General features: G+C 51.4%; 2 protein-coding genes across 8 annotated transcripts in view; both read left to right on the top strand.

Moving 5' to 3' along the window:
• LOC118967411 (transmembrane emp24 domain-containing protein 11) overlaps nucleotides 1–9,489 on the top strand; it is a 43,413-nt gene extending 33,924 nt beyond the window's left edge. The window contains exons 3-5 of the mRNA XM_073236302.1: nucleotides 6,868–6,993; nucleotides 7,732–7,878; nucleotides 8,645–9,489. Of these exons, the coding sequence (XP_073092403.1) occupies nucleotides 6,868–6,993; nucleotides 7,732–7,878; nucleotides 8,645–8,794 (423 nt within the window). The 3' untranslated portion in view covers nucleotides 8,795–9,489. The remainder of the gene's footprint in view (nucleotides 1–6,867; nucleotides 6,994–7,731; nucleotides 7,879–8,644) is intronic.
• Nucleotides 9,490–10,466: 977 nt separating this feature from the next.
• The window catches only part of RNF212 (ring finger protein 212), a 35,950-nt gene continuing 21,129 nt past the window's right edge, over nucleotides 10,467–25,287 (top strand). The window contains exons 1-8 of one of the 7 annotated variants that reach the window (XR_012131855.1): nucleotides 10,467–10,693; nucleotides 14,390–14,451; nucleotides 15,668–15,766; nucleotides 19,065–19,121; nucleotides 19,795–19,853; nucleotides 21,389–21,441; nucleotides 21,521–21,581; nucleotides 22,521–22,566. Coding sequence is in view for 6 of the 7 variants with exons in the window: in XM_073237920.1 (XP_073094021.1) it covers nucleotides 10,585–10,693; nucleotides 14,390–14,451; nucleotides 15,668–15,766; nucleotides 19,065–19,121; nucleotides 19,795–19,853; nucleotides 21,389–21,441; nucleotides 21,521–21,581; nucleotides 22,521–22,566 (546 nt within the window). In the remaining variant the exon portion in view is untranslated. The remainder of the gene's footprint in view (nucleotides 10,694–14,389; nucleotides 14,452–15,667; nucleotides 15,767–19,064; nucleotides 19,122–19,794; nucleotides 19,854–21,388; nucleotides 21,442–21,520; nucleotides 21,582–22,520; nucleotides 22,567–25,287) is intronic. The other 6 variants (XM_073237920.1, XM_036991609.2, XM_073237917.1 and 3 more) reach the window with 6 other exon arrangements.

Genomic DNA, 25,287 nt, shown 5'->3' with positions numbered 1-25,287 from the left:
TTATCCCTCCCTTCACACACACCCTCCCCAACCCCTTTCCCTTTGGTAACCGCTAGTCTATTCATGGGTTCTGTGAGTCTGCTGTTGTTTTGTTCCTTCAGTTTTTGTTTTGATATACTCCACAAATGAGTGAAATCATTTGATACTTGTCTTTTCCACCTAGCTTAGAGAACCCTCTAGATCCATCCATGTTGTTGCAAATGGTAGGATTTGTTTCCTTCTTATGGCTAATAATATTCCATTGTGTATACGTACCATCTCTTCTTTATCCATTCATCTACTGATGGACACTTAGATTGCTTCCGTATCTTGGCTACTGTAAATAGTGTTGCAATAAACAAGGAGGCATGTCTTTGAATCTGTGATTTTGTTTTCTTCAGGTAAATTCCTACGAGTGGAATTCCTGGGTCAAATGGTATTCCTATTTTTAGTTTTTTGAGGAACTTCCATATTGCTTTCCACAATGCTTGAATTTACATTCCCACCGACAGTGTAGGAGGGTTCTCCTTTCTCCACATCCTCGCCAGCATTTGTGGTTGTTTGTCTTTTGGATGGTGGCCATCCTAACTAGTGTGAGGTGATATCTCATTGTAGTTTTAATTTGCATTTCCCTGATGATTAGTGATATGGAGCATCTTTTCATGTGCCTGTTGGCCATCTGAATTTCTTTTTTGGAGAAGTGTCTGTTCAGCTCCTCTGCCCATTTCTTAATTGGGTTATTTGCTTTTTGGACGTTGCGGCATGGGAGTTCTTTATATATTTTGGATGTTAACCCCTTGTCAGATATGTCATTTACCAATATATTCTCCCATACTGTAGGATGCCTTTTTGTTCTACTGATGGTGTCCTTTGCTCTACAAAAGCTCTTTAGCTTAATGTAGTCCCATTTGTTCATTTTTGCTTTTGTTTCCCTTGTCTGAGGAGATATGTTCATGAAAACGTTGCTCATGTTTATGTTTAAGAGATTTTTGCCGGTGTTTTCCTCTAAGAGTTTTATGGTTTCATGGTCTTTGATCCATTTCATTTACTTTTGTGTATGGAGTTGGACAGTAATCCAGTTTCATTCGCTTACATATAGCTGTCCAGTTTTCCCAACACCAGTTGTTGAAGAGGCTGCCATTTCTCCATTGTATATCCATGGCTCCTTTATCATATATTAATTGGCCAAATATTTGTGGGTTTATATATGGACTCTGTATTCTAGTCTATTGATCTATGGGTCTGTTCTTGTGCCAATACCAAATTGTCTTGATTACTGTGGCTTTGTAGTACAGCTTGAAGTTGGGAAGTGAGATCCCCCCCTGCTTTATTCTTCCTTCTCAGGATTGCTTTGGCTATTCAGGGTCTTTTTTGGTTCCATATCAATTTGAGAACTACTTGTTCCAGTTTGTTGAAGAATGCTGTCAGTATTTTGATAGGGATTGCATTGAATCTGTAGGTTGCTTTAGGCATGATGGCCATTTTGGCAATATTAATTCTTCCTATCCATGAGCATGGGATGTATTTCCATTTATTGGTGTCTTTAATTTCTCTCATGAGTGTCTTGTAGTTTTCAGGGTATAGATCTTTCACTTCCTTGGTTAGGTTTATTATGAGGTATTTTATTCTTTTTGATGCAATTGTGAATGGAATTGTTTTCCTGATTTCTCTTTCTGCTAGTTCATCGTTAGGGGTATAGGAATGAACAGATTTCTGTGCCTTAATTTTGTATCCCACAACTTTGCTGAATTCAGATATTAGTTCTAGTCGTTTTGGAGTGGATTCTTTAGGTTTTTTTATGTGCAATATCATGTCATTTGCCAACAGGGACAGTTTGACTTCTTCCTTGCCAATCTGGATGCCTTGTATTTCTTTGTGTTGTCTGATTGTCATGGCTAGGACCTCCAGTACTATGTTGAATAAAAATGGGGAAAGTGGGCATCCTTGTCTTGTTTCCAATCTTAGAAGAGAAGCTTTCAGCTTTTCACTGCTAAGCATGATGTTAGCAGTGGGTTTGTCATATATGGCCTTTATTATGTTGAGGTGCTTGACCTTTCTACACATTTTGTTGACAGTTTTTATCATGAATGGATGTTGAATTTTGTCAAATGCATTTTCAGCATTTATGGAGATGATCGTGTGATTTTTGTCCTTCTTTTTGTTGATGTGGTGGATGATGTTGATGGATTTTTGAATATTGTACCATCCTTGCATCCCTGGAATAAATCCCACTGGATCATGATGGATAATCTTTCTTATTTATTTTTGAATTCGGTTTGCTAATATTTTGTTAAGTATTTTTGCATCTATGTTCATCAGGGATATTTGTCTGTAGTTTTCTTTTTCTGTGGTGTCTTTGCCTGATTTTGGTATTAGAGTGATGTTGGCCTTGTAGAATGAGTTTGGGAGTATTCCCTCCTCTTCTACTGTTTGGAAAACTTTGAGGACAGGTATTAGGTCTTCTCTAAATGTCAAAGAAATTCAGCAGTGAAGCCATCTGGTCCAGGAATTTTGTTCTTGGGTAGTTTTTGATTTCTAATTCAATTTTGTTGTTGGTAATTGGTCTGTTCAGATTTTCTGTTTCTACCTGGGTCAGTCTTGGAAGGTTGTATTTTTCTAGAAAGTTGTCCATTTCTTCTAGATTATCCAATTTGTTAGTGTATAGTTTTTCATAGTATTCTCTAATAACTTTGTATTTCTGTGGTGTCCACACTGTTTTCCATTCTCATTTCTCATTCTGTCTGTGTGTGTAGGCTTTTTTTCTTGATAAGTCTGGCTAGGGATTTATCTCTTTTTATTTTCTCAAAGAACCAAATCTTGGTGTCATTAATTCTTCTCAATTTTATTTATTTATTTGCTGATATTTTTTATGTCCCCCCTTCTCTTGACTTTGGCCTCATTTGTTCTTTTCCAGTTTCATTGATTGTGTATTTACTGTTCATTTAGGATTGTTCTTGTTTCTTGAGATAGGCCTGAACTGCTATATACTTTCCTCTTAGAACTGTCTTCACTATGACTCACAGAAGTTGGGGCATTGAGCTGCTGTTTTCATTTGTCTCCATATATTGCTTGATCTCCATTTTTATTTGGTCATTGGTCCATTGATTCTTTAGGAGCATGTTATTAAGCCTCCATGCGTTTGTGGGCTTTTTCATTTTCTTTGTGTAATATATTTCTAGTTTCATACCTTTGTGAACTGAGAATTTGGCTGGTACAATTTCAACCTTTGGAGTGAGCAGTGTGTTGAAGTCTCCTAAAATGAATGCATTGCATTCTATTTCCCCCTTTAGTTGTTAGTATTGTTGTACATATTTGGATACTCCTATGTTAGATGCATAGATATTTATAATGGTTATATCTTCTTGTTGAACTGACCCCTTTATCATTATGTAATGTCCTCTTTGTCTCAGTAATTTCTTTGTTTTGAAGTCTATTTTGTCTGATACAAGTACTGCAACTCCTGCTTTTTTCTATTAGTTTCATGAAATATCTTATTCCATTCCTTCACTTGTAGTCTGTGTATATCCTTGGGTTTGAAGTGAGTCTCTTGTAGGCAGCATATAGATTTGTGTTGTTTTTTTATCCATTCTGTAACTCTATTATCTCCTGATTGGTGCATTCAGTCAAATTACATTTAGGGTGATTATCAATAAATATGTACTTATTGCCATTGCAGGCCTTAGGTTCATGGTTACCAAAGGTTCAAGGGCAGCTTCCTTACTATCTAACAGTCTAACTTAACTCGCTTATTACACTATTATAAACACAATCTAAAGATTCTTTTTTTTTGTTTGTTTTCTCCTCCTCTACTCTTTATATGTTAGGTGTCATATTCTGTACTCTGTGGATCCCTTGACTGACTTTCTGGGTAGCTGATTTTATTTTGCATTTGGTTAGTAATTAATTGGTCTGCTTCCTTTACTGTCATTTTATTTTCTCTGGTGACAGTTATATAGCCTTAGGAACATTTCCATCTAGAGCAGTCCCTTTAAAATACGCTGTAGAGATGGTTTGTGGGAGGTAAATTCCCTCAACTTTTGGCTTATCTGGAAATTGTTTAATCCCTCCTTCAAATTTAAATGATAATCTTGCCAGGTAGAGTGTTTTTGGTTTGAGGCCCTTCTGTTTAATTGCATTGAATATATCATGCCACTACCTTCTGGCCTGTAAGGTTTCTGCTGAGAAGTCTGATGATAGCCTTTTGGGTTTTCCTTTGTAGGTGATTTTTTCTCTCTCTCTGGCCGCTTTTAATACTCTGTCCTTGATCTTTGCCATTTTAATTATTATATGTCTTGCTGTTGCCTTCCTTGGGTCCTTTGTGTTGGGAAATCTGTGCACTTCCATGGCCTGAAAGACTATTGCCTTCCCCAGATTGGGGAAGTTTTCAGCAATTACTTCTTCAAAAAGACTTTCTATCACTTTTTCTTTCTTCTGGTACCCTTATAATGTGAATATTGTTCTGTTTGGATTGGTCACACAGTTCTCTTAATATTCTCTCATTCCTAGAGATCCTTTTTTCTCTCTCTGCCTCAGCTTCTCTGTATTCCTGTTCTCTAATTTCTATTTCATTTTCTGTCTCCTCTACCTCATCTAATCTGCTTTTAAATACCTCCATTGTATGTTTCATTTCAGCTTTATTTTTTTCAAAGTGTCTGTCTCTTGAATTCATCCCTTACATCTTGAATATTTTTCTGTAGTTCCATTAGCATGCTTATGACTTTATTTTGAGTTCTTTTCCAGGAAGATTGGTGATTTGTTTCACTGAGCCCTCTTTCTGGTGTTTGAGGTTTGAGGGATTTTGGATTGAACAAGGTTCTTCTGCCTTTTCATAATCCCTTTTCCATGAAATGTTCTCTTTTCCCAGATTTAGATTGTCTGGTGCAATCTTATTTCTGGTCACTCTTTTAGGATTAGTTGTATTTGCTGTATTTTCATATTATATGTGGTTTTGGGAGATTTCTGCCTTACTTCTCACACCGCCATATTTTTTCTGCCCACTTGTACCTTCTCTTATGCTCTTCCATTCTTTATGTAGATCTGAATTTCTGACCTATATCAGTTTCCTTCTCTCTGAAGAATTTTTTTAAACATATCTTGCAAGGCAGATCTATCAGTGATAAAAATTCCCTCAACTTTCAAGTGGAAAAAACTGTCCTTCATTTTTGAAGGAGAATTTTGCGGGATACAGAATTCTACTCTGGTAGGGTCTTTTTCCTCTCAACACTTTAAATATTTCACTCCACTCTTCTTGCTTACATGGTTTCTGAAATCAGATGTAATTCTTATCTTTGCTCCTCTAGAGCTATTTCCTTCCTCTGGCTTCTTTCAAGATTTTCTCTTTGATACATGCAGTTTTAATATGATATGTTGAGATATATATATTTTTTGGTATTTGCTTGATGTCCTCTGAGCTTCCTAGCTCTGTGGCTTGGTGTCCAATACTACTTTGGAGGCAATTCTTGGTCATCATTGCTTTAAATATTTTATGTTACTCCCTCTGCTATTGCCTGTATGTGTATATCACATATTTAGTAGCCCCTCAATTCTTGGATATCCTATTCCATTTTTTTCCTTTCAGTTTTGGGAGTTTCTGTTGACATAGCCTCTAGCTCAGAGATGCTTACCTCAGCCGTGCCCAGTCTACTACTGAACCCATCAAAGGCATTCTTCCTCTGTTAGTGTTTCTGATCTCAAGCAGTTCCTTGTGATTCTTAGAATTTCCATCCCTCTATTAATAAACAGAGCATTATTGGTTGTCCTTGCATGTTGTCTTTTTCCATTAGAGCCTTCACATAAAGTCAGTTTTTGTGAACTCTTAATCTGATTAGTTCCAATATCCCTGCCATATCGGAATCTGGTTCTGATGCTCTGTCTCTTCAAACTGTGGTTTTGCCTTTTAGTATGCCTTATGATTTTTGTGTTGTGGAAAGCTGGACATGATGTCCTGGATAAGGGTACTTGGTTCCCACAGAGGTTTCCACTTTGGTAAGTTGGGGTTCTTCGTATTTGCTTGTCTGTCCAATATAGGGGCAGTGTTTTGACCTGTGACCTCAATTCTCTAACAGATCTAAGAGTTCATTTTCTTTTTATCCAGGCTTTTACTTGTTAGGACAGAGCAGCAACTTCCAGGCTCCTTACATGCCAGACTGGAAGTCCTATACCTGTTTTCAAATGTCAACAATACATAAATTAAACAGAAAACCAAAGCTCTCCAATAAATATAACCACCTAATAGCTTGGTGTGTATGCTTCAGAATCTTCTTCTAGGCATGTAGGAACATGTATGTGCATGTGTACTTGTACAAAGACAGGACCTTACACAGCCTGCTCTACCCAGCGTCTCTTTGGTTTACTATGGATACAGATATAATTTATCTTGTTGCTACATAATGTTCCTTTATGTGGCATTATGTAAATTTAATCAATCCCTTCCCAAAAAGTATTAGTTATTTCAAAAATGAAATTTTGCTTTTATAAATAATATCACACTGAATATCCTTTTACATATAACTTTGCCTACTTGTGCACTTCCATGGGATAAATTTTTATAGGTAGAATGCTCAGTCAATGGTATATACATTATAATTTTTAAAACATATTGCTAAACTGCTCTCCAAAATTCAACTAAATTTCCCAAAACAGTGTTTGGAGATGGTATCCTGGGGTACTTCTAAATCTTTGTCAATCTGATCATGAACAAAGAATATCTAACCCGTGTTTGGTCTTATTATTATTACTAGCAAAGCTAAAAATTTCTCATGCTTATTGGCCATTTGATTTCTTCTTTAAGAATTGTACTATTTTTACTAGATTGTATAGGAGAGACTTATCTTTAAGAATGGAATGTAGAGAATAGTAAACTTAAACTATGGAAATCCTCAATCTTAGGTATTATTGTCAAAGTTATATGGCTCACGCGGGACATTCTATTTTACTTCACATTCGCCTGGTGAACACGTCATTTGCTTAGAATCTAATTCTACGAGGCTTGTGTCATTCGGAGGGAGTGAGCTGGTGAGTATCCGCCTCCATGTCCTTGATGAGATGAACACGCATCAGCACTATTCAGGCATGACATTGGTATGCAGAGCCATTACTCCCAGACCAGCTAGAAACCTATTAAAGCCCTGAGCCCAGATCTCAGCACAGTAACCAAGGAGGGAGCTGGAGAGCTTGGAAGGGGTTCAAAGGAGAGCCGTGAAGTTGATTAAGGGGCTTGAAAAATAAGAACTGTGAGGGAAGGTTAAAAGAACTGTGATTATTCAGGCCTGAAAATGAGTGAAGGCTGAACGGTGAATTAACAAGGGAATTCCAGTAAATAAAACTCGTACACAGTAGATGGTGGCTGGCTATTTTCTAAATGTGCTGAGAACTCTTGAAGAGAATTTGTACTTCAGAATCAGAAACTTAGTTATATGTTAAAAAAATTTTCCTGAGAGTAATTAAATTTTCTCAACACCAAAGGCATTTGTCCAATAGTTTAATGTTCGGGAAGGTATCAAGATGCTTTCAGATCAGTATGTTACCATCTAATGTACTATCATTATAAAGGAAGACTCTTGGATATAAAAGGGAAGGGGTGTGGGGGTGGGCAATGAGGAGAGAAGAGATGGAGAAACAGCACCTGCCACTGAAAAGGGGAAAGGAAAAAAGGAAGGACAGAGGAATGGGAGGACACAGGAGGGACAAAGTAAAGAAAAAGAGTGGAGCTGTTTTAAAAACATGTTTCTTCCTTTTTTATTGTTTGTACAGCGGATCCACTTAGAGATTCGTGTTGGAGAACATGACCTTGATGCAGCCATTGCTCAAGCAAAGGACAAAGTTAATGAAGTTAGTTTTAAGCTTGAACATCTAATTGAGCAAATTGAACAAATAGTCAAAGAACAAAACTATCAAAGGGTCAGTTTGCTTATTCAGCTTATTTTATCTCTTCCTGCCAGGAACATAATTTTTGAGACAAAGCCCTGAACCAAAGAAAGAATAAGCTGCCTGCTCTTTGGTCTTTCTCGCCGAGCTAGAACTGTGTGGACACACAGGGTGTAGGGAAGAGCAATCTCTCACTGTCTGCTGGACTGTGAGCTCCCTCTACGAAGGCTCATTCACCTTCGGGGTGTGAGCTTACAAAATGAGCAAGTGCTTCCAAACACACCACGCATTTTGAAGGGGCTCAGCATGCCCACTTCCTAATACTAATCTTGTTCTTGTGACATTTGTTTTCTGGGTCACTGCACTCTGTAGTCTCTGGCCAGATGTGGGCTCAAATCTGCCTCACTGCTGACTATGTCATTGCCAAGCTTCAGTGTCCTTACCTGGAAAATAAGATGAGTACAGGTGTGCTTGGCACAGTGCCCAGATTAAAGACTCAAATGATGGAAATCATCACTATTGGGTTATGATCATTCTGCTTGTTGGTGACAACATGTACATAGTAACAGATCAAATGTATCTTACATTTTGCACCAAAATACAGAAGTGTGCTTTGTAAGGTTGATTCTTACTTGTCTTTGGGTTAACAAACTCTGGCTTCACAAATCAGATACTGTACTTTGGTAAAAGACATTGATTGGGAAATATTAAATACCTTGAGTGCATATAGCACCTTCCCCTCAAATTCATACATTAAGTACTACACAAAACTAAACTTGCTTATTTCTCTTCTGCATAGGACCGTGAAGAAAATTTTCGAATGACCAGTGAAGATACAAATAGCAATGTTTTATGGTGGGCTTTTGCACAAACATTAATCTTCATCTCAATTGGAATTTTCCAAATGAAGTACCTTAAAGACTTCTTTATAGCTAAGAAGCTTGTTTAAAATGTTGATAAAGATAAATAACTGCTAATTTGCATAATGTTTGAGTTAATAAATCAAATACACTCATAAATGTGGATTACTTTTGAGACTTGGAGACTTCAGAGGTTGAAATTAATGTTACAGCATTGCAACACTGATAAAATGTCACTTTAACAATGTGGTTCCTGAGTTTGATAGATTAAGCACATCGTCCTTTCCTATTCTACACTTGGTAAAGACCAGCACTGTCCAAAAAAGTTGAATGTGGGTTACACATGTACACTTTACCTTTTCTGGTTGCCATAATCCTAGTGACCTATACTTAACCCAATGCATCAAAAATATTGCCTCTTTAACATATAATCAGCATAAAATTATTAATGAGATAGCATACATTCCTCCTTTGATAGAATGCTTTGGAAACCCAAGTGTGTTTTACACTCAGAGCACACCTCTACTTGGACCAGCCACATTTCAAGGGCTCACTGGCCACATGAAGTTCAAGCACACAGTACTGCACAAAGGGAGCATGTCCTTTCCCAGCTGCATTCCATTCAGAAAGAGCCATCCCGAATCTCTGCTTTTTCCTGTTTCACTGAAAGGCAGCAACTTTTCTCCACACAATTGCCCAGAAGCTTTCTCTAAACCGGGTTTCCCTACTTGGTCACCAATAGGCCTTGGAGACCTTCTGAGCACGTCCACAAGTGGAGGGAACCTCTGCAGGGAGGGGAGGGGCACAAGAGCATAACTATGAAAAGTAACTTCCATCTGTTTTCTTTAACTTTTAAAGGAGATAAGCTCATTGGAAGTTGCAAAAACAGTACAAAGAGTCCCTTCCCCGAGCTCCCCCCACCTACTATTTTTAAAAGCGAAACAACCTCCCCTAGTCAGGCCCTTTCGCATGCACATGTGAAAAGCAAGCAGAAGCCTCCCAGACCACCTCTCACGCGGTCCCCCAAGCCCCAGTCATACACCAACCTGGTTCCCCTGATCCACCTGGTACCCCTGTCCTGGTCTACCCAGTCCTTTTGGTTTCCACCACCCCTACGTCTGTCCGCCCGGGCCCCTGGTTCCTCCCTCCTGCTCTTCTGGGCTCCCTGCCCTGGCTCCCCTGTGCCCCTATTCCCTCCCCCCACCCTCCACCATGGTGGCCATTGAAGGTCCCTCGCCCTAAGCTCCCGGCTCCACCTGCCTCGTCCGTGTGGACCCTCCACCACCCCCACCCCGTTACTGTGGGCATGGGAAGCCACCTTGTCCACTCCTCCTTGGTGCGCTCAACCAAACCGGGGCACGCCCAGGATCCCTGCGGCGGTGACCCCCACCACTACCACCACCGGCAGCCCCCGACCCCTGCGCCCCGCTGAGAGTCTGGAGACTCTGCCTCCTCGCTCAGTTCTGCGCCTGCGTCCGCCCTCCAGGGGTACCTGTGCAGCTCTGACAGGGGCACCGTCCCCAGGACTGGGCTCCGAGGGCATGCTGCCGCCCAGGGCAATCACCGGGACGGCCTGGTGGAAAGAGGGGGCCAGGTCCTCGGTGCCTGTTCCTCTTCTCCATGTCCAGGGACAACCCGCAAGAAGAGCCCTTCTCACGCCTACCTCCCCTCTCGGCGGGTACCCTCCCGCGGCGGTTTCGGCGGGAGCGGCGCTCGGCGCGGGTGCGCAGGCGCGGATTGCGCGCGACCGTCTGCGCAGACGCAGCGCCCCCTGCCCACGCGCGCAGGCGCCCCACCCCCACCCCGCGCGGAGGCCTGGTTCTCCTCGCGTCGGGCCCTCGGGCGGCTCGCGGCGGCGCGGCACGCACCCCGGCCCGGCATGGCCTGCTGGGTGTTCTGTAACCGCTGCTTCCAGCCGCCCCGCCGGACCTCGAGCTTCAGCCTGACCAGCTGCGGCCACGTGTACTGCGACGTCTGCCTGGGCAAAGGTCAGGCAAGGTCAGGGCTGGCTGGCGGGGGGCGCGGCCTCGCGGTCCTCGAGTGGCCGCCGCAGCCGGGCGCTCCGGGCGCGAGCGCGGGGCGGGAAGGCGCCTCCCACCGGGCCCGAGGGGCTGAGCGTCCCGGCGCCCAGGCCGGCCGCGGCGGGAGGCGGCGACGGCCCCGCCGAGGTTCAGGGGTCCTGCAGCCGGCGGAGACAGGCCTCCAGGGGGCCCGGCCCTGTACCTCTGGGCAGGGGAGACCATTGGGTTTAAGCAGTGACCTGGTAGGGGTATTTTTCTTTCTATTAAGCTTCTTATTGAAGTACAGTTAATTTTTGGACAACATGGGCGTAGCTGCACTGGTCCACTTACAGGATTTTTTTCAATAAGCGTATTGGAAAGTTTATTGGGAACGTGTGACAATTTGAAAAATTGTTTTCTCCAACTTATTTTAATAATGTGGTATGTAACCCCTACAACAAAATATGTTAATTGACTGTTGTGCCGAAGGCTTCGTAGGCTGTTAGAAAATAAGTTTTTGGGGAATCAAAAGCTACGCACAGATTTTTGTGAGGGGCTTTGGCACCCCACTGCATGCCATTCGACAGTCAGCTGCATAAAGTTTATGCAGGAAAAAGGAATAAGTACGAAAACAGTGAATTTCAGAGTGAACTTACCTGTGAGACCAGCGCACACGTGGGGAGGCTGACCAGCACCACCCCTCCGCAGCCCACCAGGGCGTTGGCAGGGGCGCACTCCCTCTGTGTCTGGCTGCGCGTCTGCATCAAGTGGTGAGCCGCATCCGTGCGTCTGTGTGTGACTGCAGCCGCCCACCTCGTGCAGCACAGCGTACACTGCATCCGGCACCGGTTCTGCCTCTGATGGGCGTGCGCATTGTTTCTAGTTTCTGTCGCAGAGTGCTCTGGGGACCGCTCTGTTCATGTCCTTGGGTGAATGTAGACGTTTCGGCTGCCTGTGCACCAGGGAGCAGAGTTGCTGAGTCTCAGATGTGTATTGAAAAAGGCGAATGTCTGGTGTCCAGATGACGCGATCGCTTGAGAGGGTTGCTGTGGGCGAGGTTGGGCAGGTGAGCAGTGGGGGGCTAGGGGCAGCCCCTTGGGGAAGGTTGGCAGAGTCAGCAGAGGTGTGTCCGAGAAGGCAGCAGGGCAATCGCTGGGGCCACACAGAGCACTGGCGAGCAGCTGGTGCGTGCACACGCAGCTCATGTTTGGACATTGAGGCACAGGAGAGTCGTCCGCGCCATCCAGAGAGGGTGAGGGGCTGGGGGTCAAGCTGGCCAGAAATGCATGTGGGGAGCCACTAGCATGGAGATGAGAGGGAAGGTAAGAGTGAGGGGAGGCAGAGGGTGGAGGGAGCTGGAGCAGGTCACCGCCTGGAGAGGAGCCTTTCTGAAGAAAGTGGGTGAAGGCAGCAGAAAGCTCTTGTGGACAGAAAGTAGCCGTGTCTAGCCAGCGTGGCAGAGAATCGTGGTTTGGAGGTGCCGTGGTCTTGGTGGCATGTGTGAGCCCACGTGTTTCCATGGGGATGCTGGGCAAGGGTGTGGGGGAAGGGCAGAGCGTCCAGCCAGGAGGCGGCAGTCCCCCGTGTGGCCTGGGCAGGGCCAGGGACCTGCTCTAGTGGCTGAAGCAGGTTCCAGTATTACAGGTCACTCCTCTAAAAGCTGCAGATGCCACAGACAGGAGGTGACAGGGCCTGGAGGCTCTGGCAGAGCACCGAGGTAGCTCCCTGGCTATCCAGTGACCCACTGCTCAGAGATGAGCTCTCCTTAAGCTCTGGAGTATCCTTCCAGGCTTTCCCTATAGATGGAGACTTTTAAGACAAAAATGATGGTGCATGTATACAGTTCAGTAACCTTCTATTCATGGGACGTGGACCTCTTTCCACATTAAAGTAAGTCTATCGTTTTTAAAGCTGCACGATATATCTTAGTTGCTGTACCATGGTTTATTTAACTAATTTCCTAGTAAAAGTCATTCACATTTCCTAATACTTGGCTGTTTAACCTCACCTGTCCACTGCTTGGATTTTCCTTTGGGGGCATCCCAGGGGTACAGTGCTAGCCTGGGGTGGACATGGTACTCCCAGATGCCCTTGAGGGGCAGCTGTGCGGCGTCCCAGCCCTGGAGGGAGGTGGGCGGTCTCCCTGTGTCTGCAGCCCTTGTCCACAGCCTGGGCTTCCTTCTCATGCATTCCTGGTGGCTGGCACTTCCGAGGACTGCTGGTTTGGGCCCCACCTCCATTGCTGGAGTGACTGTTTCCATGGGTTTGTGAGCGCCCTCCCTACGTTAAGTATCGGCTTGCCTCTCAGGGCAGTGGCTCCCTCTCTGCATGTCCATACCTCCCCCACCCCCAACAGAGCTCTTAGGTTTTTAGGGGTCAATGCTGCTGGTCTTGGGCTCCACAGCACCTGGCTGTGATGGTCACAAGGGGAATTTTCTTGCTCTGGAATCTGCAGTAGAGACGTGGAGGGTGGGTAGTTTCCAGGAGGGCGACCTGAGCACATCTCAGGAAGAGGGCAGAGGAGGCAGCTGCGCAGGCTGGGGGACGGGGACCCACTCGTTCCACACAAGGACCCCTCCTGTGCTGTGGGTGAGAGGCAAGGGGACACAGCTGGAGGGTAGACTTGGCCTGGTGGGGCATCTCCCCCAAGAGGGAGAGGCGGGAGATGCAGGCAGGCCCCAGCTCAAGAAGTGATGTGAGGGGTGCATTCAAGCACTCGCATGGGGAAGTGGGACGCCCGGGGAGAGCAGAGGGCTGCCCAGCAGTGTTGCAGGGCCAGCAGAGTCGGAATCCACATGTGCACTGTGACTCCGCTGCCCAGCTCCCTGGCATTCCCCCTGGTTTTTAGCATCCCTGGGCCAGACCAGCAGGAGAGACAGCCCAGGTCTGGGACCTCAGCATGGACGGGTCGGCCCCAGCCCCAAGCTGCTCAGTGAAAAGGAGAGTGTGAGGGCCCCGCAGAGCCCAGAGAGAGAGGCTCCACTCCCACAGGAGGGGCTGGGAGCAAGGGAAGCGCTGTGGGCTTCCTGGGGACTCGGGTGCACCAGCGTGCAGGGCCTGGGTGTCCGAGAAGGGTCCAGTGTGAGGCAGGCAGGGTATGTGAGGCTGGAACTGGTGTCCAACCCCGTGGACAGCAGGTGATGTGGTGCCAGCGTTCCTGCAGACCTGGGCAGAGGCCCTGCAGAAGGGCAGGTGTGTGAGCAGGGTCAACGGGCACGTGGGGAGCCTCTAGTGCTATGGTCCTAGCGCTGTCCTGCCGGAGCCAGAGCATGTCGACTCTCCCAAGTGCTTACCCGGGGCTGCTGCGTGAGCCGGTCAGTGCTGCCCGGTAGGGGGGGGTGCGCTGGACAGAGCCACCTGTTGTGGGGTGAAGGAGCTGCTTTCTTTTAGAATAGTTAAGACTTTAAGACTCCACTGTTAAATCTAATTTTAAGAAATACCTGGGGTATTTAAGTATTGTTGATCTTAGTCACTATTTAGGGGTGTATTTGCAAAGCAGGGAGAAAAGGATTGTTAGCTGTATGAATCTTTTCAACCATATACATACCCATATCTCATCCACTCTCTGTATGTGGAAAAACTTAGATGCTCAAATTCTGGGTGTTTCTTGGAAAAGTAAGTCTGTGCATGTGTATTAAAGGGGAGATGCACTGTAACCTGATCACACTTACTTTGCTTTCACAGGTAGAAAGGGTGAATGTCTGATCTGTAAAGTCCCTTGTCATACGGTCTTACTTTCAAAACATGTAAGTGGAAATGTGTAGTACCTGAATATTAATCACACAGTTTCCTTCTAAACTTGAGATTCAGTGTTGAGTCATTTGTGATGTCTACAGAGTCATTCACTCTGATGTCATAGATCTCAAGGTTCCTGAGTAAAGGACGCTGAGGGCGCATTGGGCACCCCAGACCACTGTCCTCTCCCGCACATGCCCTGTTGCTGCTGTGCCGTGCCTGGGGTGCAGGCTGCAGTGGGCTCTGGTTCCTTGCCTGAACTGTGAGCTGTCGGCTGTCCTACGGTTTCTCTTTCACTACTCAGTTACTCCTCTGACCCATGTGTCTTCTAAAAGCACATTAGTTAACTGAGCAGTGGGTGGGAACTTTAGTTAACTGCTTGTACTTTTGTTGAAGTGTATAAAGAAAAGTGTGCATATTGTAAGTGGGCAGCCCAGTGAATCCTTCATGGTCTGAACACAGCCGACACTCAGCGCTGGAGAACAGCTTTACGTGGCCCGGAGGTGATGGCATATCCCTGCCTGGCCTCTCCCACAGCCCTCCCTTGCCCCAGCCCCTCGGCCGCTCCTCCAGAGATCCCCCCCAATCCAGGTTTCCCCCCACATTTAGTGCTGTCATTTCAGTGGAATTTGGGGAGCACAAGGAGGAGGTAAATGGTGGGCCCACAGGGCAATCTTGACACCTGTTTAAAGCTTATGGTGCAAACAGAGCAGCCTGGGAGGCACGGCGCCCCCCCAGCCCCTCGCGCACCCTGGTCTGTCTGGAGCTCCCCCAGTCACACCGTGGGGCCATGGGCACCTGGCCTTTGTGCTGGCGGTGGAGCTGCAGGGTGGGCATCCCTGCACCAGCGACTGGGAATAGGCAGATGCTATTTCTTAGGCCCTTATTTTCTTCTTAAGTGCCATACGTTTGCCTTGTATGTGACTCAGCATGTACTTGGGATGGCACAGGCTGCCTTGTCCTCCCCGCTGAGTCCAACCTTTCCTCGTGCTGGCCCCCTTAGCCTTGGTGCTGCCTTCTGGTGGCACCCAGAGCCCTTAGCCCTGTCCTTCCTTTCCTGGAGGAAGCAGGGCTGCCCCTCACCTGCCTCCACTGCTAGGTGGCCACGCTGGAGTCGGGTGCACAAGGTGCTTGTCGCTTGTGTCATCCATGGTCGATTGTAGATCTCGAGCCATTGCTCACTGAGCACGTGTTGAGGCAGTGCCTGGACAGCCACTCTTCTTTCAGACTGACTGGCACATCCAAGCATTCTTCATGGGCATCGACAGGCTGTGTAAGAAGTACTCAAAGGAGACCTCGCAGGTGCGTGGGCCACCTCTTGCTCAGGTAACTCCCATTCTGGCGGTTGCTGGAGACGGGGTGTTGGGACAGCCCAGGTGAGTCACCGCAGAAGAGCTGGGATGCTTTGCTCACTCTGGAAACAGTCCCTCCCTGGGGTTGGCAGGTGGCTCTGCCTGGGTCCACACTGCCTTCACCATGACTGTCTGCAGCCTGCCCCACTCTGTTGGCTGGGTCTGCCTATGCTGTGCTCAGGACACGCTTGTTGGACCAGGACGCCCCACTGATCCTCATTTGAGGGACGGGCCTTAGAATTTTGGGTTTGGGAGTCCAGATCAGGGCTTTCTAGATTTAGGGAGCAGGCTGCTTGGGTAAGCTGTTCTTTTCCTGGGGCCTCTACTCCAACACACCCCCGGCCCCCAGCGCTGTGGAACTGTCCCTCCCAACCTGTCCCCCTGTAGCTTGCCCCTCCGTTTCCCCTCTGCTCTATGCTTTTTGCATGCCCTGCACCCCAGCCTCTACTGTCATGAATGGTTCCCACCCAGCTGCAGCCCATGGTGAACTCTATGGATGTCACTAGATGTCCAGTCCAGTGAGCTGTCTGGGAGACTGCCCCTCAGAGAAGGGTGCTTGTCCCTCTTCTGTTAACCATGTGGCCCCCATGTCCGTGTCGCCGCCTCCCACCTGCTCTCCACGGAAGAGGCGGAATGAGGGAGCATCCAGGAGCCGCCTCCAGCTGAGGTCCTGCTCTTAGGGCAGCAGGCAGGGGAGACCACTGCTTGCCTCAGCCACTCCCAGCACTTGGTTGTCTGCCTGCTGGCTGTGGTCAGCCAGCCTGCCAAGACCATCCCCCCGACAACCTGGGTGCCTATGAGGTCACAGCTGTCCCCATCTACAGTTAGCCTCATAGTCCTGGGGAGCACAGTGTGGGCACAAGGCGAGCTCCGGGGGGACCCATCACCCTCACCGCGGTCACAGTGGCCCTGAAGCTGCCCGTGATCGTGAACGGTGGGAGGTCTTTACACCCACAATGTTCAGAACCCCGGCAGCTGGGCTCCAGGGAGTACTTTTGGGGATACAGGGTTTCCAGCAGTCCTGCAGGGCCTTGTGCCATCTCCAGGGAGGCAGGGCATGGGGCGGGCACCATGGAGGCAGCTGACGACAGTGGCCTCCCTCCCCAGCTCTGGGCCACGACCCATCTCCCAGGTGCAGAGGCCATGGCATGGGCGTCATCACAGCTCACCAGCCTGTTGGGCTTATTTTTATTTTTAAATGAATTAGTAGTTTGATTTCTGTCAGCATTACCTTCCTATTGGGCAAACATTGACAGATAGAACCTACAGGACAGAGCCTATGTGGGCCCTCAGTTACTTCATGAGCATAAAACCAGCCTGAGCCCAAAGCTGGGGCTCCCCTGGTACCTGACCAAGGCTAGGTCACATCCATGGCAGGTTCTTCCCTGGAAACTGCCTGCCAGGGTCTTTGGGCCCCAGTGACCCTTCCCCATCTGGTTCGGAAAAGCGAACACCATCCTTTCCAAGATGACCTGAGGCGGGCTGTGAGCCCGGGATCCGTGGCGGGGGCTGCGCAGGTGCCCCCCCGTGGAGGGCAGCAGGCGCCGCGGACCCCTCGGGCTTCCCCAGGCCAGCTCTGCCCACCAGCCGCCCTTGCATGGGCCTTACCTGCATCATCACATCTCTGCTCTGGCTCCTGGATGCCCCCTCATTCCTTGACCACCAGGGCTGGAAGCAGATCCACTGGCAGAGGCCAGCACACTGGCTCTCGCCACAGTCCTCATTCACAGGCAGCCCCAGGTGATAGCCCCAGGCCCGCCCACCTGTCCAGGGGCCTTGCAGAGGCCCGGTTTCCTGAAGGGCCATCCTGAGATCCTGCCCAGATGCTGGTGCTGGGAATTTGGACCCTGCACGAAGACAGAGGTTTAGGGGTCATTGTGTGGTGGTCCTCTTCCTGCCGAGGGAGTAGAGCACAGAGGGATACCATCGAGGAGACAGGGTGTCAGCCTCTGAGACTGTGGCATGAGGTCGGCCCAAACCCCTCCCAGCTGCTCATGGCCCCACCTCACTGCCCTACACAGTGTGGCAGGGAGCAGGAAGGAGGAGCAGGTCACAGGTTGATGTAGGTGGGCTTCGTCTCGCCCAGAAGCAGACCCAAGGAGCTGCAGGGCTTGAGAACCATCCTCATGTCAGGAGGGCTTGGGGAATGTAGCTGTGTGACAAGGATTCCTGGGGGCGGGGAGGGGGGCGCATGGAGGCAGGGGACAGAACCTGTGTCCACCAGCCCTCCCCACCGTGGACGTAAGTGTCCCTTGTCTCATGGAGAGGAAGCCCATGTGATTTGTGTTCCACACCCTGAGGGCACGGAGCCCCTCAGCAGACACAGGAGCCAGGCTGGTAGGACGTGAACTCCTGACTGCAGCCTGTCTTCTGGAGGTGGCCGTGACTGGGGGTGGGGTGCTGAAGGATGCCTGGGCTGGCCCATGTGCTTTGCTTAGGGTCCCACGTGCCTCGGGGAGTGCCTGCCACCCCTTCTTGTTGTGGGCACTAGCAGGGTCTGGGAGGGAGTGCGAGTGGTAGATGCTGCCATCAGCCATATGCAGGGCACAGGTTCAGGGGCCTTCAGCAACTGCAGGCCCCTGTTGTAGGAGGATGGCTGGGGGGTCATCACCCCTGTGAGGTAGCCCTTCCCTCCCTCGTGTGAGTCACGGGGTGCTCTCCCTGCTCAGGCTTGCACTCTAGGAGCCCAGCCCAGACCCCGTGCACCACAGGCATGGGCTCCCGGGGAGGGAAGATGGCTGTGGTGCTGGGCTCTCGGGACATCTCAGCTCTGCCTGCCCCTGCTTGGCTTTGTGCCCCTCATGCCTCCCTCCCTCCTGGCCGCTGCCCAGGGTGCAGTTTTAAGGCATTCCCGTTAGGTCAGAGGCCATTTGTGACCCAGTTGCTGCTGCCAAAGGGACGTGCACACTTGATTGACCTGCGTGGGCGTGTCCTGGCCGATGGCCAGACCCGGAGTGCCCCTGAGGCCGCACAGTGAGGCAGCAGCCTCAGTGCCCACGCTGCCGCAGGACTCGCTGCCCAGCTTGCAGGCACTGGAGTACGCTCTGCCGCACACAGCCATCTGTGGTTGGCTGTACCGAGCATCTACTCCGGGCACAGAGAGGTGGCCAGCAGCCCTGGCCCAGCGGGGCCCACATCCGGGCAGGTGGGCCAAGTGCAGTGCGCTTCGGTGCTCTGCTCAGAAAGCGCCTCCCAGCCTCGGTGCTCAGGACGAAACGCAGGTTGTTGTGGCCACGTGCCCTCGTCAGCAGCTGACATGTGTGTCTTCTCAGATTTCAGAGTTTCAAGACAAACACAGGAAAAGACTGTTGGCCTTCTATAGAGAAAAGGTAAGTCCAGCCGACTGGCCGCTTCAGGAAGGGCTGACCTTGGGTTCTCGCCAGACACATCACCCGCTGGTGGGTCTTACAGGCAGTGACTACTGAGCTGACGCGTGCCCTGCTTCCCACACGGCTGCCGATCAGTCATGCAGCCTCTTGGAACCCAGCTGTGGTCCCTGGGGTATCTGCACTGATGCCCCGTGACCCCAAGTGCCCTAGGCTCCTTTTGTAAGCAGCTGGTTGCTCTGAAAGGAAGTTTGAGGTGCTGGTTTGTTTCCTCTTTAAATATCCTCCCCGCTTGCTCTAAGCTAAGTGGAAGGAAAACAGCATCATCATTCTGGAGCCCCAGTCTGACTTGGATTGAAGACTCCTGGTGGGGGGCGGCCGAGGGCTGGTGGGCTCAAGCAGGGGGCACACGGGAGTAGCCAGCTGGGTATGGCGGGGTGCACGCCATGGGACCCGCCTGCAGGAATAAGCCCCTCGGAGTGTGGCATGCAGCCTCCACTTAGCACGGGTCCAAGCCTTGACCACCAGGGCTGGGAGCGGATGCACTGGCAGAGAGTGTGGGACAGCACCCCTGACTCCCACTGTGGCTCGCGGTTTGAGATGTTCAATGGGTCGTGTGTCCAGTGAACTGCCCCTTGGCACAGCGGCCCACTGACTGGACACCTGTCGTGTTTAGATTTCTAAGCTGGAAGAGTCCCTCCAGAAGTCAGCGCTGCAAATAGAGCAGCTGCAAAGGTAAGCTCTCCTCGTGGGTGCACGAGGCTGCTGGCATCTGGTCCTGGGCTCTGAGGTCTTACCCCAGACCGAAGAGCGCCAGGAGGGGCACTTTGATTCTCTAGAACCGTCTGTCCGGGCAGAGCTACGGCAAGGAAAAGGGAGAGGAAATAGGAAAAGGCACAAACGGGTCCCCTGGTGGGGGCCCTCCTGTGAGGGCTCCCTGCTGACTCCGGGACCCACACTGGGGACTCTGCCCCCAGGCCCAGGCCCAGCAAGATCTGCCTGCGTCTGGTGGTCCGTGAGCACAGGCAGGGCCGCCAGTCCTGGCTGGCAGTGCTTCCCGACTGGTTAGCACCTGGCACACCTCCAGGGTCCTGATGCGCTCAGTGGGGTCCTGTTTTATGAGATATGATAGTTTTCTATTAAACTCTTTAATGTGATCAATGTTAACAAGTCCCAATTTGGTGGATTGCGCATTAACTCAAAGTGGATGGCCCTGCAAAGCTGTTGTCTGCCCAGCTGGTCAAGCGTGCAGCCCATGTGAACACTTGCTTCCTGGCCATCTGGGGGCCGCAGGCTGGAGAAGGAACTGGCGGCCTGTCACACTGTTTCTGCACAGGCCCTGCCAGCGGTGAAAGGGGTGCCCATGTGCTTTCCTGTGAAGGTGACTCCAGGGTCAGCAGGCTACCTGAGGGCTGCTCGGGGCGGCAGTGATGGCCCGGGCTGAGGACTCTCACAGCCTCAGAGGACTGAAAACGCACTGCAGCAGGAAGCCTCTAGGAGACTTGACCTTTGTGTATAATTTGCTCTTTCTGTGGAATCATATTTTCCATCGGTTCTGGGAAATTCCCAGTCATTATCCTTCCAAATGATGCCCTTGCACCTGCTTCTGCAGCTCTGGTGGGTCTGCCCACTCTGTGCTCCCAGCCTCCTGCCCCAGCGCCAGCCTGATTCCCTGCTCAGCCCCCACCGCACACCTTCCCCCGTAGGTGTTTTTCAGCTGCTCTGCTGCATGGTGCTGGAGTATTCCTGGCCATTTTTGCCATCGTATGCTTGCTTATTTTTGTGTCCCAGGCACCAGGTTCCCATACCTGGTGTCCTCGGACTCTCTAGTGGGGCACTTCGCCATGGTGGTGATGGCTGCGGGGTTCTGCTGACCCCCGTGCACTCTGCCAGTGGCCTCGCTCGCCCCAGACCACCCAGACACCCTCCCCTGTGCCCAGCAGGCAGCAAAGCTCGCTTTCCAGAGGCTTTTGGAAGCAGGAACATGAGCCCTTCAGAGGAGCTGGGCCAGCACCTGGGAAGCTGTGGTTCCCTCCCGCCTTGGCCAGCCGGTCTGCACGGCTCTGGGCCCTGGCACGTCAGTGAGCCACAGGCCCAGAGCGTGTCCTCAGGCAGCCTCCTGGGGCAGAGAGGAAACACGAGGGGAAGATGAGATGAAGGAGGGGAAGGGCGGGGGACCCGGAGAGCCCATGGCCGTTTAGCCTCTCATACTGGAATCACTTGAAATTAAGAGTTTCCAGTTTAGTCAATACATTTTCTCCATCGTGTAGCACGAGATCAGCACAGCAGACAATTTTCAGCACCGGGAAAATCCCAGCTTCAAGTGAGTGAAGTGAGGCCTGGGGGACAGAAGGGGGTGGCCGCAGTACCCCAGGGCGCTGACACCAGATTTTTCCTCGCAGCTCCTCCCGCTGAGCTAAGAGGACATCTGCTCCTGGCCCCTGACGCATTGGCCTCTGGAAGGTGCGTGTGCCCAGTAGGAGCGGCCTGACCAGCAGTCTGGCCCTGCGAGGGCTGGGGTGCACAAGCCCTCCTCCCTGCACCCCACAAGCCGGTTACGGGTGGGGAGAACACCCCTGTTTCTCGCCTTCTCTGCAGCTACCCTCCCCTCACTCGGCTCCACCAGCAGGTAGGCTGACCCAGTGCGGCCCATCCTGGCGGCCCACGGGTTGGCTTGGGAAGGTCCCATGGGCATGGCTTTGGGACCCTCTGTGCACTTGACAGGGCAGCCAGGGAGGAGGTGCAGGGACAGACAGGAGGCCCACAGTGCAGCCGGGCTGGTGGCCCCTGACCCACCTGAGCCCCTGCCATGGACGGTCATGCCCGTGTTCCTCCCCCACTTTGGTTTCTTCTTGAAGTGGTTGGAGTTGAGTCCGAGTGCAGACAAGGGCAGCGGGAGGTCCGCGCCCCCTCCCTTGCTCCCTCAGCTCCCGTCTGGCAGCTTGGCCTTGCATTTGGTGCCCTGCTGCCTCCTTTGTCCTCTTCCTCCTGCTGCCCCCTGTTGGCATGGGGCTGATCCATCAAGGAGCTAACGTTTACTGAGCCCGGGTCACGCAGCGGAGCGCCACCCAGCCGTCCCTCCTCCAGCGGCCCTCAAGGCAGTGCGCCGAAGGCCCTGCTGCAGGAGGAGGCTGGACTGGGCCTGGAGCCGGTTCCGCAGCTTGCCAGGGCCGACGAAGGGGCTTCCGTGTTTGCAGAGAGCTACGTAGGTGGTGTTGGACACACTGTGCATCCAGTGAGCGTTTAAGGAGGGAGACGAGTCACCAGATCCTCAGGGAGGCTCTGACGGCATCAGGAAGCCAGAGGGAGGCTGGGCATCTGCTCGGGGTCTTGTTTCTGTTTGTGCCGCTCCGGCTTAGCTGATCCCAGGCCAGTAAACATATCCCACTGTTTCCTTAACAGAGTGGAGTCCATGGAAGTTGACCTCACTCCTTCCCCGATGAGAAAGGTGAGTGCGTCGTGCCTTGTGCCACTGTCCCCACATAGTTAGAGCTTAACAGTTTTTCTCAGCACTAATAAGCAGAACTGTTCAGGTAATTGCAGACCAGTCATACACTGTGTCTGAGTGTGGCTAGGCCATGCCTGAGTGAGTCGGGGCCATTTCAGCAGCCTGCTCCCATTCCACGAGGGGCCATGGCTACCACAGGAGGGAGACAGGACAGTGGGCCTGCTGGCGTGGGAGATCGGCAGCCTCCACCTGGGTCAAACCAGGGTCAATCCCATCAGCTCCAGTGGAGGGGGTACAGAGAAGGTATGGGCCCTGGGGGTGGGGCAGCAGCCTGCAGGAAGCAGAACCAGGGGAAGTGGGAAGTGTGGCCCTGCACTGCCCAACCAGCAGGGCACCAGCTCTCACTCCCTGGGCAGTTCAGAAGAGGGGGGGGAGCAGTGTGTGCCTCCTGGGAGGGGCGGGGACGGCTCCGGCCTGGAGCACAGGGCAGGGTCGCTGGTCCACAAGTGCTCCTTGGTGCCTGCGATGCGCGTGTCTTGCACGTTGCCTTGAGAGGCGACGCACGGAGTTGCCCTCTTGCTCCTGTGCGTGTAGGCTGTCTTCCTGGTGGCCACTGTGTGCAGGCTGGTCTCTGAGAATGACGCTTGGTGGGGGGAGCGGGGGCTGGACTCCAGGGGAAGGAGGGCATGCAGAGCCACAGAGAGTAGGATGAGATCGCCCCTGGGCTGTGGCGTGAGGCTGCGCCTCCCTTCGTGTCCAGCTCACCGCCCCAGGCTGCCCATCCCTCCAAGCAGCGGGCCATGGACACACCTCCTCCCTGCACTGGGCACCCTTGGGCCCAGCCTCCAACCCCTATCTGCTGGCCTTTGCTTCCCAGAGGCTGGACCCCAGCCTCAGCCCTGCACAGCCTGGTCCGTGACTGAAGGCTGGCACATAGTTGACTCGCACGTCATCCGGTACCACCAGGAGACTCTGTGGACAAGGGGCCAGAATCCTGTGAGCTGTTCGGAAGCCCCGATGTGAGGCTCTAGGGCAGATGTCAGCAAACGTCTGCTGGGGGCTGGGTGGGCTGTGGACCAACCTCTGTGTCAGCTCCCCACTTCTGGCAGGAAGGAAGCAAGTGTACGGCTGTGTCCCAGCAGAGCTTCATTAATAAAAACTCTTTCAACAGAAGCTGGCTGTGGGCCGTGGTTGGCCGGCCTGTTCCAGAGCAGGATGCAAGTCTTCAAGGGAAATTTGTCCGCTGTTTGCCTCCCAAATGTCCCGTCCGCGTGGAGTGGGCGCCTGTGGGGGCAACCTAGGCTAGAGCTTCCTCAGGCTCCTAAACGGGGCTGACTGAGAGCTGCCTCCTGGGACCCCGTGCTGAGGTTCCAGGGGGCCACCCCAACGGCACGAGTCTGCAGCAGGTGGTGGGGTGGAGGGCGTCACTGCCTGCTCTTGAGAGGAACGAGAAGGGAGCTCCAGCTCCTGCCGTGGGGCTGCCCAGAGCAGGTGTTGTCTGGGTGGTCTGGGTGGGGAACCTACCCCAGGGGATTTCTCAGAGGTGGGTGGCACCACAGGGGCATCATTGGTGTGGGTGGGCTGCTGGGCAGCAGGGCAGAGCACCGCAGCACCTGCCTCGTGAGCCCTTGTGAGAGCAGCCTAGGGCCTGAGCCTCCTGGCCGCCCCGGAGTGCAACCTGGCTGGTTTTCCAGGACCCCTCCCCCCCACTGCCCTGTGCTGACCCCCAAAGAGGGACCCCCTCTGGGACCCCCAGAGAGGAGGCAGAGATGCAGAGCCTGCTGCCTACCCCCAGGCCTGCCACCCGCAAACAAAGACGGAAACACTGGTGTGTGGGGGCAAGGATGCAGGCCTCCAGGTCAATGAGCACAGGGCTCCGTGGTGCCCGAGGGGCGGCATTGACGAAGCCCACTGTTCTCACAGTAAAATAGGGACCTTCGTATATGAAGGGAGTACATACTTTGTTCAGCTCACTAATTTACAAGGGAAGCCATTAAATGTGTGTGCTGGTCTAATGAGGATCCACAGAGCAAGCGGCAGAAACAAACGTGAGTGCCTCAGAGCCCGGGGCGGCAGACTCTCCGGGACAAGGAGACCAGCCCGTGGCCCAGGCAACCTAGAAGGGAGTTCCACACACCCACTCTTTCTGCCTGTCCCAGAATCGCCCATGCTTTCCTGACATCGGGGATTCGGATCTTTGCAGCACCTTCATTCTGTGGCCGGAAAAGCTCTCCACGGAGAGCACGTGACTGGGAGGCGCAGTGCTGCTGCGTTTGGTTGCATCCCCAGAGCCGGGCCCGGCCTATGTTCTAGGTACATGGGGCCTGGGGGCCTGGCAGGGGACAAAGGCAGCTGTGCCGTCTGGGAACATCTAGGAGGCCGTGGGAAGAGGGTGTGAGTGCCGGCTGCACGTCAGACGTGCTGCTCCGAGTGGCCGTCTGCCATGTGGGCCATTGCCTCTTGCTCCCCCGTGACCTCCTACCACCATGTAGAGGCCTCCACCCTTGAAGCCATGCTCCCCAGAACGCTGCCAAACCTGGGCCTTCCCCGAGGTGCCTTGGCCTCCCCGTGCTGCCACAGTGGCCCAGCTGCCTGGCAGAGCCTCACTCTGTGGGGTCAGAGTGGCCACTGAAGTCCTCAGTAAGCTGAGCGGAGCAGGCAGTGCCCCCAAGTCCTAGACAGTAGCTCTCAAACGCGCTCCAGAAAGCAGGTCCTGGCCGG

The sequence above is a fragment of the Manis javanica genome, chromosome 5 (assembly GCF_040802235.1).
Source record: "Manis javanica isolate MJ-LG chromosome 5, MJ_LKY, whole genome shotgun sequence".
NCBI classification, from domain to species: domain Eukaryota; kingdom Metazoa; phylum Chordata; class Mammalia; order Pholidota; family Manidae; genus Manis; species Manis javanica.
The sequence above is the reverse complement of the archived record's forward strand: the minus strand, read 5'-3'. Positions and strand labels throughout refer to the sequence as shown.